This window comes from Chinchilla lanigera, unplaced genomic scaffold, assembly GCF_000276665.1.
Source record: "Chinchilla lanigera isolate Chin_1 unplaced genomic scaffold, ChiLan1.0 scaffold00039, whole genome shotgun sequence".
NCBI classification, from domain to species: Eukaryota; Metazoa; Chordata; class Mammalia; order Rodentia; family Chinchillidae; genus Chinchilla; species Chinchilla lanigera.
This window is the reverse complement of record NW_004955440.1, coordinates 4,341,778-4,358,044: the sequence shown is the minus strand read 5'-3', so window position 1 is coordinate 4,358,044 and position 16,267 is coordinate 4,341,778. Positions and strand designations below refer to the sequence as shown.

The 16,267-nt window shown below is 36.4% G+C and overlaps 1 protein-coding gene and 1 pseudogene across 1 annotated transcript in view; one reads left to right on the top strand and one right to left on the bottom strand.

Annotated features, from left to right (window-relative positions):
* The window catches only part of LOC102013875, a 3,539-nt pseudogene extending 2,893 nt beyond the window's left edge, over positions 1 to 646 (top strand).
* The window catches only part of Thsd7b (thrombospondin, type I, domain containing 7B), a 780,466-nt gene that overhangs the window by 476,918 nt on the left and 287,281 nt on the right, over positions 1 to 16,267 (bottom strand). The window contains exon 4 of the mRNA XM_013517433.1: positions 5,954 to 6,202. Within this exon, the coding sequence (XP_013372887.1) occupies positions 5,954 to 6,202 (249 nt within the window). The remainder of the gene's footprint in view (positions 1 to 5,953; positions 6,203 to 16,267) is intronic.

Sequence of the window (16,267 nt, the reverse complement as noted above, 5' to 3'; positions counted from 1 at the left end):
ATACCTACAAAATTTCTCCTTCTTTCCCTTCTCTTTTCCCACATCCCAGTTGCCCTTTACCCTTGAGTGTTTTCCTATCATTTCACAATGTCTATCATTCCTCCGAGTTTAAATTAACTCTTGCAGGTTTTACACTAGTGAGACAATGTGGAGCTTGCACATGCAGGTCTGATTCATTTCACTTATGAGTATGGTCTGTAGTTGTGACCATTTACATATAAAAGCCTCGAGTTTATCTTTCTTTATAGCTGAGTAGTATTTCATTATATAAAAGTACCACAAATGTCCATCCACCCAGGATCGGATAAGAACACTGTGGTACTTTTATACCTTTTAAATTAAGCTGATGGTTCTAAGGCAACTTCCAAAGTGCTCTGCTTCCAGGCAGTGCTACTACAATTGCCTCTTCTCCATTACAATTCCCTCCATTAAATCATTCCTCAGGGACTGACACTAGGTCTTATGAGTTAAAATGCTGGTCAGGGAGCCCAGCTGGTGAGACCAAAACTCAAAGCTCCGCAACTGAAGAATAGCCATATTCAGGGACTAAAACACACTGCTACTATGCTCTTTAACTTGAATATTTCTGAAAATTTTCTGAGTGGCAAATTGATTTACTTCCTTTAGGCAGTTTGCTGCCCCCTAATCTACTTGTTTAAATAAAGTTCCTTGAATTATCTTGTTTAACTACATAATATGTGTTCACCCCATTACAACATTCCAGAAGCATCTATCTTGTTAAGGTATTTTATTTTTTCTGTAATTCTAGCACCAAGTATATAATTTATTCATTTTATTTATTTGGCATATCTTCACTGAAATTTAAGTGCTATTGAGGGAAAAATTCTGTCTAATATGTTCTCTGATTTCCCACAAACATTTAACCTAGTGCTTGGTACTGAGCAAGTTCTGGGTATATATTGAATGAATGAACCCATCCCCTGATAGTAAACATGATGGAAAAGTAAAAGCCAAGCCACATTCTCAGAGAAGTTTTAAAAAACAGTGTGGAAAAATAATAGAAATGTACCAGTCTACACTCCCACCAACAGTGGAGAAGGGTACCTTTTTCCACAGCCCCTCCAGCATTTGTTATCAGTTGATTTGTGATTTATTGATGAAAGTCATTCTTTCTTGGGTGAGATGGAATCTCAGTGTTGTTTTAATTTGCATCTCTTGAATGCCAATGATGTTGAACATTTTTTCATGTATTTATTTACCGTTTGTATTTCTTTATCTGAGAAGCATGTATTCATCTCAGATGCCCATGTTTGGATTGGGTCTTTGAATTTGGGGGTTCTGATTTTTTTCAATTCTTTATATGCTCTGGATATAAGTCCTTTGTCTGTGGGACAACTGGCTATAATTTTTTCCCACTCTGTGGGTTATCTTTTCATTTATCAGTGATTTCTTTTGTTGTGCAAACTTTTTTAATAAGGTAAGACCCCATTTGTTGATTCTTTCTATTTTCCTTATAGTCTGGATTTGTTCATGAAGTCTCTGTCTACACCTATGTCTGTGAGACTTCTACCTACATTTTCTTCCAGTAGATTTAGGGTTTCTATTTTAATATTTAAATTCCTGATCCATTTTGATTTTAGTTTAGTGTGTGGTGATAGATATGGTTTAGTCTTTGGCATGTGGAAAGCCTATTTTTCCAGCACCATTTATTAAAGAAACTATATTTCTTCCAGTGTACATGTTTGGTTCCTTTGTCAAAGATAAGATGGCTGAGAGTGTTTGGAGATGCATCTGAACCTTCTATTCTGTTCCACTGATCCTCAGACCACTATGGAAATCAGTATGGAGAGTCCTCAAAAAACTGGGATTGGAGGTCCCATTTGATGCAGTTATTCCCCTTTTGGGTATCTTTCCAGAAGAATTAAAATCATCATACCACAGTGACATATGTGCACCCATGTTTATAGCAGCACAATTTGTAATAGCTAAATCTTGGAAACAACCCAGATGTCCATCCACTGAAGAATGGATATAAAAAGGATGTGGGTTTTTTTATATAATGGAGTACTACTTAACCTTAAAAATGATAAAATGGAGTCTTTTATAGGTAAATGCATGCAACTCAAGACCATACTCATAAGTGAAATAAATCACATCCATATGTGTAAATACCATATTGTCTCACTACTGTGAAAAAACAAACAAGTAAATCTGATCCAAAATGTACAGTAGATATTGTGAATTGGGAAGAAACTGCTCAAAAGAAAAGACAAGCTGAGATGGGGAAATAGGCAATGACAAAAGGAATAAAGGAAAAATTACATGTACATACAAGATACTTAAGATTGTTAAACAGCTAATTTATCGTAGTTCATTAAAAAGAAAGTCTTAGGGGCTGGGGATTTAGCTCAGCGGCAAAAGCGCCTGACTGGCAAGCGCAAGGTCGTGAGTTTGGTTCCTGGTACCGGAGAAAAACCAAAAAATAAATAAATAAATAAAAATTTAAAAAAATAAATAAATAAAAAATAAAAAAGAAAGTCTTGTGCTAATTCTGTACAGACCAGATAGCATGCATATATCTTCTACTCTGAATAACTACTGGGAAGTTGATAATACACAATGTGTAAACTATTGTAACTGTCCTAATAGCCTGTTTTGAAAATCGGTCTCATTGTTATGTTTAACATTTTTCTAAAGGGGAAAGAACAGCCGGGATGGGAGAAAGGAATAAAGAAGGAAGGAAAATATATATATATATATATATATATATATATATATATATATATATAATTTACACACAAGATAGCTAAGACAATTGTACTACTCATTTCTAGTGGTTTATTGAAAGGAACAGTTAACATTTAATGGTTTGATCAATCTTGCGTTCTTACATCTGAACAACTTCACTGAAGATAACAATGTGTAATACAACAACCATTGATAATTTCCTAACATATTATTTGAAATTCTGTATCATTTTTATTGTTTTCGTGCTGTTTTATTTTTGGTCTTTTGTTATTTTGGGTTTTTTTCTCTCTCTAAAATTAAAAAAAAAAAAACATAGAAATATACATTTTCTTCCTGGGGAGAAATGGGATGAATTAAGTTATTTGATGCTTATGAACTGCTCATGAATTCTGGGCAAGGAGATATTGCTGCTCTCTGATAGATGTTGTTTCTATTTCTCTTGTTTATAATGAATTGTAATCACCAAAGGCAAACCAGAAACAAAAATTAGTGCATAACTTATCATGTGTAGTATATGTTTTCTATGGCAGGGAACACAGCCCAGATTTCAGGTAAATAAGAATGCCAGGGGCTGGGGATTTAGCTCAGCAGCAAAGCACCTGCCTGGCAAGTGCAAGGTCGTGAGTTTGGTTCCCGGTACCGGAGAAAAACCAAAAAAAAAAAAAAAAAAGAATGCCAAATGCTGTTAATTTTGTTGCTCTTATTTATTCATTCCTTTTTTGCACAAACAAGAGGAAAAAACATTGGTTAACAGATCATTCTTCAAAGAAAACACTGACTAGTATTTCAATGAATTCTTCAAGACTCTCATTTCTTACAGAGTCACCATTTGAAAGTGTTTGCTTTATTATTTTTTTTAATAAGTGGAACTATAGGGTCAAGTTCTTTAGCAGTGAAATTTGCCAGGCTCTGTCTTCAGACATTAAAGATCAATCAAATGAAAATCAATACAGAAATTAATCTTGGTTCTACCCTGTATTATTACAATTCCAAATTAGTTTGTGGGAAATGACACTAATTACTGAATGTATATTTTTACACATACATGTATCTTGGTACACATCTCCACTGAGCCTGTCACGACAGCCAGGGTGATGTAGCAGGATGGACACTGGCTTTAGAAACAAAAGGACCTGACCCAAGTGTTAATGGTGCTAATATGTGCCTTTTCCACACTCAGAAGTGCCCCTCTAGATGATAAACTGTACATTACTCTAAGTAGTCTTTATATTTAGTTAATTTATACCCATTACAATTATTCACCCAAAGTAGTTAACCAATAAAATAAAGGCATAGCTTCACAAAAGTAAACGCAACCTAACTTTCTCAGATGATCAGGAAGATATCATCATGACTTAACAGTTACTAACAAAGAAAATGGAAGTATGGCTACAAATTGACAAACTGTTGAAAGTATCAGGAAAAGGTAACTTAATCCCATGACAAGAGTAAAGTCTAGAGGCACAAATGTCAAGGTCACTGTGAACCCTAAACCCACATTCTAATTCTCCCTGCCTATCCCTGAGAAATTTTCTGAATTATACTTGCATGACAGAAAAAAAAAAAAGATTTCCAAGATAACCAAAAGAAATAAGTCTCTGGCCCATGAAATTATTGCATTGTGTAGTCAAAAAAAGGAGGGATTAGTCTTCTGGATGAAAAAAAAATACATGCAAATAGCAACAATAATGGCCACTCCATTTTAGTATTTTTATATACAAATACTGGGCCTGTTTCCAGCTTTTTAACCCTGTAATGCAGACAATATTTTTAGAAACATTTTCCTGAAAAAGAACTGTCTTAAAGAACTTGCATAGATTGCTCAAGGTCACATAGCTAAAATTTAATTTTAATCCAGATATGTCCAAAAGGGAAAGAGAGCCCAAATAGATGCCAACTACAAGACCCTGTTTTACTCCAAAATTAATGCTTTAAAACTGAATACAATGTGAAGGATTCTGTGAGACTGATTTAAGGACCATGAGTTGCATCCACCTTCTCTGCAAGCTAAGAAGTTAAGCAATGATTTTAGTAACAACAACCACCACGGTGTAAAGGGTGACTTCGGGCAACACTAATTGCAATTATAAAGAGGAATGGTGGGACTAGGAATTTTGTAACAGACTTGCCTTTGTAATCCTTACCTCAAAACACACAGTTTTTCACAGTTAAGGAGCAGCCAGGGTTAGCTTATCAAGAAACCTGTTGGGTTTATACCTACTGCCCTTCCTATCTCATTAAATGTTTAATCCATATAAGAAACTACTTTTACCTTGCTTTATTTTTCTGGAGAAATGCTTCTGAAATCTTAAAGGCCACAAAAAGTTATAGAAAAAGTCTAATCTTTAATAGGTACAGATTCAACAGATATAGTTCAGAGCAGTGGTCCAGCAGGAATTATAAATCTGTCTCTAACAAATTTCAGAACAATCAGTCTCAAGTGACTTCTGTCATTAATAGACTGGGCCTGCCAGAACCCAATAACCCAGGCAAATCACAATGGAGATCATTACCAGTAAAAAAAAAAAAAAATGGGCAAAATGTAATTAATATCAAGATGCTAATCTCTAGCTATTAATAGATGATAACACCTTTACCAATAGCCTCCGGCTCCTTGCAGTCTCTGGAATACAAGTAGTGCCATACAGTAGTGATGAGACTTGCAGACAGAAGTGGATTAGAACCGGGATGTTGGACCAGGGATATAGCTCAGTGGCACAAGTGCCTGTCTGGCAAGCACAAGGTCCTGAGTTCGATTCTCAGTACCAAAAAAAAAAAAAAAAGATGGAACCAGGATGCTGCCACACACTAGCCATGCAACCTCAAGAATTATTTAATCTTTCTGGCCATTAATGATCTCATCTGCAGAATGAAGATGCTATGAATTCTTACAGAAGTAAGAATGGGATGTGCCATGTCAGGTAACAATAACCAACAATTACTGAGTATTTACAATGTACTAAGCACCAACAAAATAAATACTGCTGGTGGATAAGAAACAGAAAGGACCAGCATTAACATGATGAAATTAATATAATTTAAACTGATAGAAACAGGACTTGAACTCAAGAAGCTCACATTGTCAACCTACTACTTTACACTGGCAAGAAACGAATTCCTACACCAGAGAAAGACTCAATAAATATGAATCACAGCTACATTTATTATTTACACCTGCCACCACTTCAAATGAAGTTATAGATTAAAATATTGGCTATGAAAATATTAAAAGAATGCACAATACCTGGGACACGGCTGCAGAAGCTCTCCTTCAACAATGCAGGCCTCCTTCTCAAGCAGTTCTGGGCATTCCTTCCCGCCACCAATGGCGAAGTGCTTCACATTCCGGCTCCTGCTTCTAAATCCAGGGGAGAGACTCCCAGATCTGCAAGTCTTGGAACAGGGGCTCCAGGAAGACCACTCAGAGGTCTCACAGTCTTTCGGCATAACACAAGGCTGAACAGTCAGTGGGAAGGAGTCATGCATACAAAGGCTGAAGGAACAATAGCAGAGAATAGGAGGGCATAGATTAAATGCATGCAACCAACATTAAAAGTCCCTGCTATAAGAAGTGATCACTTAACATCTACTTTAAGCTTTAAGATGGAAAATGTTTCTTTTTAAACTTGTTAGCAGCATCTTGACAGAATGTTAGAGAATATAACATTTTAAGATTACACATTGCATTAAACCTGAAACAGTGAAATTTCTTCATGCTAGTAATATCCATATGGAAGATGGGCCTACCTTGTTCTTCTCCAAAGCACTACCAGAAATGCAATAGTCCTTCCAGTTCATTTCATGATGATGTGGTCTACTATTCTGTTCTACTATCCTGACTGGTTGCTCACTTCATAGACAGTTTCTCACAACAGTCCTACGAGTTTCATTTTAGTATCTCTGCAGATAAGAAAGCTTAGTCCCACGAAAGATATATAATGTTTCCAGTACCAAACAAAAGTAAATGAAAGCTTCAGAGTAACTTATTCATTCCTATAAATATGGGACTATTTTAAAAATGGAATGTTATGTTTCCTCACACTAGTCAGCCCTAAGTATTAATTCCCTCAATTGAAAACTTTCCGTGTAGTCAAGTAGACTGAGATTCTACCTGGTAAACAAAAGTGTATTAACATGTGACCAAATCAACACAAAAGCATTTAGAATGCTGAGGAGCAACAGGCATGAGGTGATGACGAGCCACCTAGCAAGTAACTGTCTGGAGAGAAGGACACCGAGCTACAATTTTGAATAATAAATGGGAACTTCTCAGGGACAGAGGGAACACCACTGTCAGTTAAAGGACTAGGATATTGAAAGCCTTGAAATAACACTTGGTGGGAACGGGAACCACTTATCTATAGGAGCTGACCATACGTCCCCCAAGAGCCAACTGATAAATTTTCAGAAATTTTGCAAGCCACTGGACTTCACATAAGTAACTAAAGTTGGCCAAACTGGGGTATTTACACTACAAAAATTGGCAAATGCTATAATTCAAGACTCCTCCCCCAAACCTGTGAGAACTGACAACATTCACAAGCATCACTGGAAAAGAATAAAAGCCAACTTGCTTCACTGAAGAATAAAGTATAGATAGGAAAGTGGATATAGGTTAGGTATGTGGGTTCTTCCAAATCTGGGCTGAACAGATTTCATATCATGGGCTAAGGAATTTGGACTTCACTGAGCATTAAATGATTGTAAGTGGAGGAAAATGAGACATACAGGAAGATACTTCAAGCATTAATTGCCATTTATTTCCTTCTTTCACTTCCTTGTTATTAGCTCATCCTTATTTGGTCAAAAATATCTATTACTTCAGGAATAGGGGATAATTTTCATAGAAATGTACACTAAGGATAGTGTCAGCAGGTGTGGTGCTATAGGCTTAACTTGAACTTTCCCCTGTGTGTATTCCCCACTAATGAAAAAAAAAAAGAAATTGGGTCAGAGTTCAAATATTGACTTCCAAACTTGAGTCTGTGAAATCTGGAAGAATGAGAGCTGTAGAAGAGTTTCGATAATGGTTCCTCCATATGTGACCAAAAAGGAGAAGTCTTACACTGTTTCCAGGTTTTTAATTTGGGAAAACATATAAAGAGGGGAGCCAGTGTGCAGGAGAAACTAAAATAGACTCATATCTGCATTTTCAAGGACAAATTACAACGAATTTATGTATTCATATCCTTCATTAAGCCATTGAGGGTTAATATGTCATTCACAGAGAAAAAAATAGTAGAAGAAAAATCTTTCTTTTAATATTTTATATTTAAAAGCTACTGAAGTCACTGAGTCCCTTCAAAATAAAAGGGCAATGCAAACATCATTACTATTAAACCATTGCGATGTTTGGGGGGCCTAGGGTCATTAGGAAGAACGTTTACTACAGAGCCCCACCTATCATAGAATGTATTATCCCTGTCACTGGGCAGCGTGAAGGTTTGGAGAAGGGGGCTATCTCATTCACTAGTGCATCAACCGACTGGTTCCTCTGTGTTCAAAGTTTTAGAAATTGTTATAGACTAAGTCCGAATCTCTAGGACACTGATGACAAACCTTTTACAGATTTCAATGATACAGTCTGTCACAGCACACGTACTGTAAGTTTACCACCACTGCTCTAGGACGTCAGAATGCAATCTCATTTGGAGATGACAGGGTATTTTAAAAAGACAGTTAATTTAAAAGGAGTGGTGGAAGCCTAATCTTCTGAGAAGAGATGATGATGCACACACAAGTGGAAAGAAGATCAGCTGGAGACACAGGAAGATTGCTACAAGCAGGAGAGTCCTTGAAGAAGAGAAAGCTTGCCAGCACCCCAACTTGGACTTGCAATCACCAGAACGGAAGAAGCAGAAAATATGCTTCTGTTCTTTATCCATCCAGTTGTGACCATCATTATGGCAGCCTGACAAACTAATCCAGGCTTTAGAAAATGATTTTCAATTTGCAAGAAGGATTTTTCTTCTTTCCTTGATAAAGAAAGCCCCATGCTAGTTAGTTCTCTGTATATAGGAGAATCGGCACCTCGGTTCTTCTCGTCCACTCTCTCTCTCTGTTCCTCATCCTTTCCACACTGATTCTTCTCACTGGACCAAAAGAACAGGCAGCAAGTCTCCAACAGCAAAAGCATGTTCCCTTTTGTAATTTTGAATAGGGCTCCTGAGTCTTGATTTTTATCAATAAAGGATATGTGTCCCATTGGTTACATATTTATTTTTAAAGTGATTTTCACTAGTTTATCCCCTTGGTTAAAATAACAACAACAATGATATATAAAAGACACATTGGGATTCAGTTTAACTTGATCAATAAAATCCTATTTAACGAGACTAGAAGGAACACTAGATGCTAAGTCACAAATATCTAGGTCAGGAATTCTGCATCACAATATACTAGTTTGATTTTAATCTCCTGGCCACTTAATTTCATTAACTATAAAAAAAGGAATAATAAAATATGATCTACTCACCATCTAGAGTTGTTGTAACCTTTAGTGTAAATGGAATCATTTTATAAACTACAGCTCACAATGAAGATTACTGGCCACACACAGAAATGAGAATCGATCCTTTCATAGAAGGTGGTGTACAATTTTAATGAGACAGACACACACTCTGATTTGTCTTTTAAATAGGAGATGTTGTGATAATTATATCTCCTTGACATTTATAGAACATGCTGTCATCTGTAAATTACTTCACAAGTATTCAACTGTAAAGGGAATCTTTGAAATTTAAACATTACCCCCAGTTTCATACTTCTAGAAATATAAGAAAACATCTATTTACAAAGAAGGGAAGAAACTTTTATAAAATAAAAATTAGTAGTGAATTACCCCCAATTAATGAGCATTTCAGTTAGCATTACTTTCCATTAATATTAAATATTTCAGAGGCACAAAGAAGTTGAATAATAAAGCAAACACTCCTATACCTTTCTAATAAAGAAAAACCTTTGGCTCAGATTGCCTTAAATAAATAAAAAACTAAAGATAAAGGTTAAATTTCAAGCATCCACTACAATTACAATTCCAGTTTTCTTTCCTCAGACATAACTGATAACCACTATTTTCAAATTGTATTATTTCAACTTATGTCCAATACTGTGTCTAAATATGTATATACTCATAGATGCACATATCATTGTTGCAGAGTTTTAAAAGTTTTATGTAAATATTTTCATCATACATATAGTATGGGAAAATATTTTCCTCAATATTTGGAATATTGAGGAATTTCTACATCTATTTATGTTGAAAAAGACAGAGCTTATGAAAGATAAAATTGGGTTTGATACAGGGGATTGACAGAGCACATGTCTGGGTGTGTCTAGGAGGGTCACAGAGGCATCACCTTACAACTATACTTGGCTACTTGCCTGTTTCTCTCTTATTACGCTCCCCTGCTCTGCTGTCCACTCACTATGAATTTAAAATATTTGCTCAGTCATGCCTGTCTGACATGATTGTCCTGCTTTAGAGCCAGCTGACTCTGGGCTAAAGTCCCTTAAAGTGTGTGCCAAATTAAAACTCTCTTCATTTAAATTGTAGGTGTCAGATATTGTGCCCAGCAATGGAAAAGCTGACCAGAACAGAAAATTGGTACTGCAGAAGTGGAGATGTCACGGTAACTATGCCTGGCCATTTGGTATTGGAAACCTTTGGAACTGGTTTCTAGGAACAGTTTCAAAGGCTTTGGAGACACAAGCTTTGGAGAAGCCCTACTTGTGATAAACAGAGTTTTGTGGGTAATTCTGGTGAGATCTCTAAGGACCAGAATGCTGATAGGAATGCTTACAGTAAAGGCAAACCTAGAAGTTTCATTTGGAAATAAGGACACCACCAGCAGTTGTACTAGAAGCCATCTGTGTTATACTCTGGCAGAAAATTTGTTTTCATTTCTCCAATGTCCTGAAAGTATGCAGAAAACTGAGATTAAAGGCAACAGACTAATTAACCTACTGGAGGAGATTTCAAAAAAGCCCAACATTCAGGCTGTGGTATGAGTACTTCTGGCTGTTTTTAGCCAAATTCATAGTGAAAAGTGGAGGAACAGACAGAGCAGAAAATTTAAAAATCTTAAATAGTCACCCAGAAGAAACCACTGTAATGTTGGGAGCAAAAGATGTGTGGCTGCTGAAGAGATAGTCCCATTAAAAAGGAAACAAGTGCTTTGGAAGGAATAATAACAAGAAAAGTATTTTGAGGCCTCTCAGAAATCAGCAATATCTTATCCATTACAGGATCAAAAATGCAAAGTATGACCCTACAGATGCAGATACATCCCACGGCCCCTGTTTGACAAGGGTCTGTTAGGGAATTGGTGCCCTGGGATTCATTTCATTGTGCTCAGTCATTCAAGCACAAAGGTATCATTGCTGCCATGGTCCAAGGGAGTCTGGTTACTTCCAATACTAGGGGCAGACTTTGGTATTGTCCAAGTGGTACTTATTTTATCAGCATGAACAATGCGAGAGTTATGGGATCAAGAAGGGTCCATCCAGATTTGCAAAGCAGGCTTGGAGACCAGACAAGGAGTCCCTGAGACAGTGTATGAAGCAGTGGGAATGAAGGCAAATGTGCAGCAGAGACCCAAAGTAGACAAGATAGAGATGCCAGAACACGGAATATTTAGTGAAGAAAGCTCCAGCACCAGCAGAGTCAGCTCAAAAGATGCCACTGAGGTAGATCCATCCATGCCTTGTGAATCTCTTTTCTTATTCCTATGTGACCCAGCTGTCAGGTATGAAGCTATAGGACTAATGTTAGCCTTGCTGGGTTTTGTTCTTGCTTTGGACCTATTTTTTCTGTTTATATCCCCCCCTTTTGGAATGGGCATGTTAATGCTGCACCACTGTACCTTGGGATTATGTAACTTGATTTTATATTTTACAAAGGTTCATAGCTAAGTGTTTGGCTTGAGTCTCAGAAAAGACTTGGACCTGGACATTTGAAAAGTACTGCTAGAACTGTGGAGACTTTGATGAAGGAATTGCTGCATGTTTGCTTGTACAAAGGGTAGTTGTATTATGTTAGTTGGGATTATGAACTTGCTGTTCCTTATTGGCTAAGAAAGTATGGTTTGAGGAGATATGTTTGGGTATGAAGCTGACAAAGTGTGGGATGTGGCAGATTGGATGGAGTGTCAATTTTATTGGCTTTAAGAACTCACTCAGGGAATTGGTAGAACTTCCTTCTAGATGTAGTTGCGGGGGGTCATGGAAAAGTGGCTCCACCATACCCCTCCACCATGATGTGTCTGCTATGGAGCCAACTGATCATGTACTAAATCCTCTTAATATGTGTGTCAAATTAAACCTGTTCTTTAAGTTGTGGATGCCAGTTATTATGTGCAGAAACAGTAAACCTAACTAATTAATACAAATTTAATTCATTTTTATTACTGGGCAATAGTCTAATATAGGAGTACAAGGCAGTTCACTCATTTCCCAAATAGGAGACCCTATCATTGTATTTAATTTCTTCTGATTCCATAGGATGATATATTGAGCCTCCTCACACACGTTTACATGCTACATATATGAGTTACTTCCCGTAGTATTATCCTCTGGAGTGAGATCATCAATATGTATACACTAAAATGTATTAAACATGCTGAAATGTCTTCTTTCCTACCTGCTCCCAATTCAGTATTATTGAACTTATTATTTAAAAATATTGAGAAAATTTATTTGTTTTCTAGATAGCCACTGAACTTCATGTTCTTCTCATATTTTTAGTGGCCATTCAGACTCCCTTTTCTGTGAATAGATCCAAACTTCCTGCTGTGACCTCCCCAGGAAAGTTGGAATGGTTGATTGTGTCAACTTGAGAAGTTTAGAAGCTCAATGAAATCAGCTCAGCAATTCTATACCCTAGGGCATAGAGGACCCACCCTAGGGCAGCTTGTTACCTGAAAGTTATAAAAGGAAGTGAGGAAGGATGCACTTGCTTCTGTTCTGTGGAGGAGTTCCAGTCTTCACCTTCAGCTCAGATGTCATCTCCTGGCTTCTAGTGCAGACTCTTTGGCTTCTGCCTCAGATCTTTCAGACTTCTGGCGTAGACTCTTCGGCATTCCATTACACAGCCATCAGCTTCCTGATACAAACTTGCAGGGACAGTGCAATGAACTCCAGACCTTGGACTGCAACCTTCCATTTCCAGTGTGCAGACACCCTCTGAACTCTTCCTCATCCAGTGCTGTGGCTGACCATCATACACCAATCTTGTCATTTTTTATACATTTGTATATATTGTGTTCATCTTTTTCTCTGGTAAAACATTAACTGATATAGAAGTATATATCTTAATCCTTGGAATCTGTGAAGTCATAACTTTACATGACAAATGGGACTCTGCAGATGTACATTAAGATCCTAAGATGGTTTGGTGATGTCAGAGTATCAAGGTAGGCTCCAAATAATCACAGAATTTTTATGAGTCAGAAGGCTCAGAGTTCAAAAAGAGATGTGGCAGGGTGTGGTGGCTTACACCTTTAATCACAACACTTGGGAGGCTGAGGCAGGAGGATCATTGCAAGTTCAAGACCAGCCTGGGCTACAAAGTGAACTCAAGGCCAGTCTGAACTTCATAGCGAAACCCTGTCTCAAAAGACAAAAAAAAAAAAAAAAAGGAGATGTGATGACTGAAGCAGACACAAAATTGACGCAAGTTCATGAACCAAGGAATATGGCAGTTTTTATATGCAGGAAAAGGCAAGGGAATGATTTCCCCCTAGAGCTTCTGGAAAAGACAGAAAACAGCTTTGCCCATTAACTCTTTCTGTCTTGAGGGTTTAATAACCTATGCTTTTCCTAAATGCATTTAATTAAAAAGGATACTCACACATGGATAGATATATATGTGTATACTGACAATAAATAGATATACAAAGATACATTCACAGACTCTGAACAGTAACTTAATCCCATAATTTTAAATTTGTTAGTGCTATCTTTCTGTAGCATGCTGTTTTTATATTTCTTGTTCAATCTCTCCCCATAGTTTTTGCTTTTTATGCTGCATTGAGGAATTCTCCTCCAAATTAATGCCATAAATTTAGGTCCTATAATTGTTTTTCACAAATCTTATTGTCCTTCTTCCTTGTTTAAATTATGAATTTGATATTCATTTTCATGTATGGTGCATTTAGGGCCTTTTTTAAAAAAAATTATCAGTCAGATATTAAACCTATATAAGGTTTTCTGGTTTTTTTCACGTCTTTCCAAATGACTACCAAAATTGTCTTCTGTCTTTTTATAGATTTGTAACATATTTTGCAATTATACTTTAATATCCATGGTTTCTTTACTTTTTAATTATTGTTTTAAATGTCATCCTTTTATTTCATGGACTGCAATACTTCATCATATATCTTTAACAATATTAATTTTAAAATTTTAAACTTTATTTCTTCCTTCCTACATTACTTCATCTTATTGTGAATTCCTGACTGCTGTTGCTTTTCATTGCATTATTTCATATTGTACTTCACTCAAATGTCTAGGAATCTTTTGTTTATTAGGGTTTAAAGTAAGTCACCATAAAGATAATTGAAAACTCTTTGCTCAGAGGAAGAGCTTTTCAAATGATAGGTATTGACACTGGTTACTTATACAAGAAATAGGCCATTTTACTGAAGCCCTTTGAATCTTGGTGCCTACTAGTCTTTACTCTTTAGCTTGCCTTTTTACCCCAAGATAGTTTTTTTGTTTTTTATTTGTTTGTTTGTTTGTTTTCTGGTACCGGGAATCGAACACACAACCTTGCGCTTGCCAGGCAGGTGCTGTGGTGCTGTGCCGCTGAGCTAAATCCCCAGCCTCATACCCCAAGATAATTCTCTATATAGCCCTCTCCGATCTCTTACTTCTCATGTGTCTATCTCGATGTTAACTTACAGATGGCTGAAGAACATTCTTACAATCTCTGTACGGGTTTTAACTTAACCCACACACTCACAGTATGGTTCACACACTACCTTCCATAACCAAGAGGCAAAGTTGTAGGACTATTGAACCCATCTGACCTGAGTTGAAGTGGTAGAAGTGATTGCAACTTTCCAAGAAATTATAGGTTGCATATAATTTCTAAGTTCCCAGGAATTGTGGATTAGAATAGGCATTAGAGAAATTACAAATAAACCCTAAAATCACAATGTTTTAAGAAAAGAAACATCTTCATTATTTTTATTATTTAAATTCTTTTACTTTCCTTTCATACAATTTACTGAAAGATAGTCAACTGGCCTAGAGGCCACTTCTTTAATTTAAGATTTAAGTATGAAGACTGTCCAACTTAAACAGAATATATGGCTTCCAGGTTTGCTTTTAAAAATGAAAAATCATGCCAGGTGACTCATAACTTTAGCATACAAATCTCAGTCAAATGGGACTAAACTTCCTAGGTCCCACGAGTGAGGTCAAAAGATGATAATCCCACAGACATTGGTCTAATGCAGTTATATCGTGTAAATTCTAAAAATGACGGAGAACATTTCACTTTTTCCACTCTACTGCATGAACCAACACTCCTCCACCTGTTTTCCACCTTCCAAAATTTGTTGGTCTTTCTTTCCATCTGTCAAACACTTTCCCATTGTATTTATTTGTCCGTGAGACTTTGTACCTCTTTTATTCCTTTGTCAGTTCTACAATACAGTTGAAATAAATGTTTTGGTTCATTTTGACAAGTCTAACCAGAAACCTAAATCTTATGGGACAAAAGGATTGCTGAGGCCACATAACGACCCAATCTGTAAGTCAGTGTATTCCTAGATAGCTAAATCTACCATACACAGAGGGAAATGTACCGATTAGTGTAATTAAAAACGTATGAACAACGTCTCTAGTTTTGAAAGCACTTCTATTTCCTTTAATTTTGTTAAAAATTATTTAATATTGATTTAGGGAATTTAAAACTTACAGAATATACTTTATAGTTAAAAATTAATTTTTATAGAAAGAAAATTACAAATAAGAAAGCACTTTGGAAACATAATGAAACAGCAGGCCGTTGGAAAACATTGTGATTCTGATTATGTACCAAAAACACTGCTACCCACATGGCATCAGATTACTCAAATTACAGCATAAGAAAAAGAAAGCAGTCACTCTTAGAGCTTAGAAATTCTAACTCAGGGAATGTTTGCAATATCACATCATGAAAATAACTCTAAGGAATAAAATGTGAGTGGAGAAATGAACCAGAACTGAGAAAGGCTTAAAGAAGAATATATTTGAGGAATCAGATAGAATGTATGCTATTACTTTTAATGATTCTGACTATAAATTGGTAGCATTTTTCTGCCATCAGAAAAACTAATAGAAATATATGAAAAAATAACAAGGACAATAAACTGGAGGATGAAAACATGCATATAATAAAGCTTATGTGAATCCCTCACTGTTATAGAAACTATACCCCAGAATGAGTATTGCCATCTACTGTAGTATAAGATTCAGCTGGGGCTGAGGATTTAGCTCGGCGGCAAAAGCGCCTGCCTGGCAAGCGCAAGGTCGTGAGTTCAGTTCCCGGTACCGGAGAAAAACCAAAAAA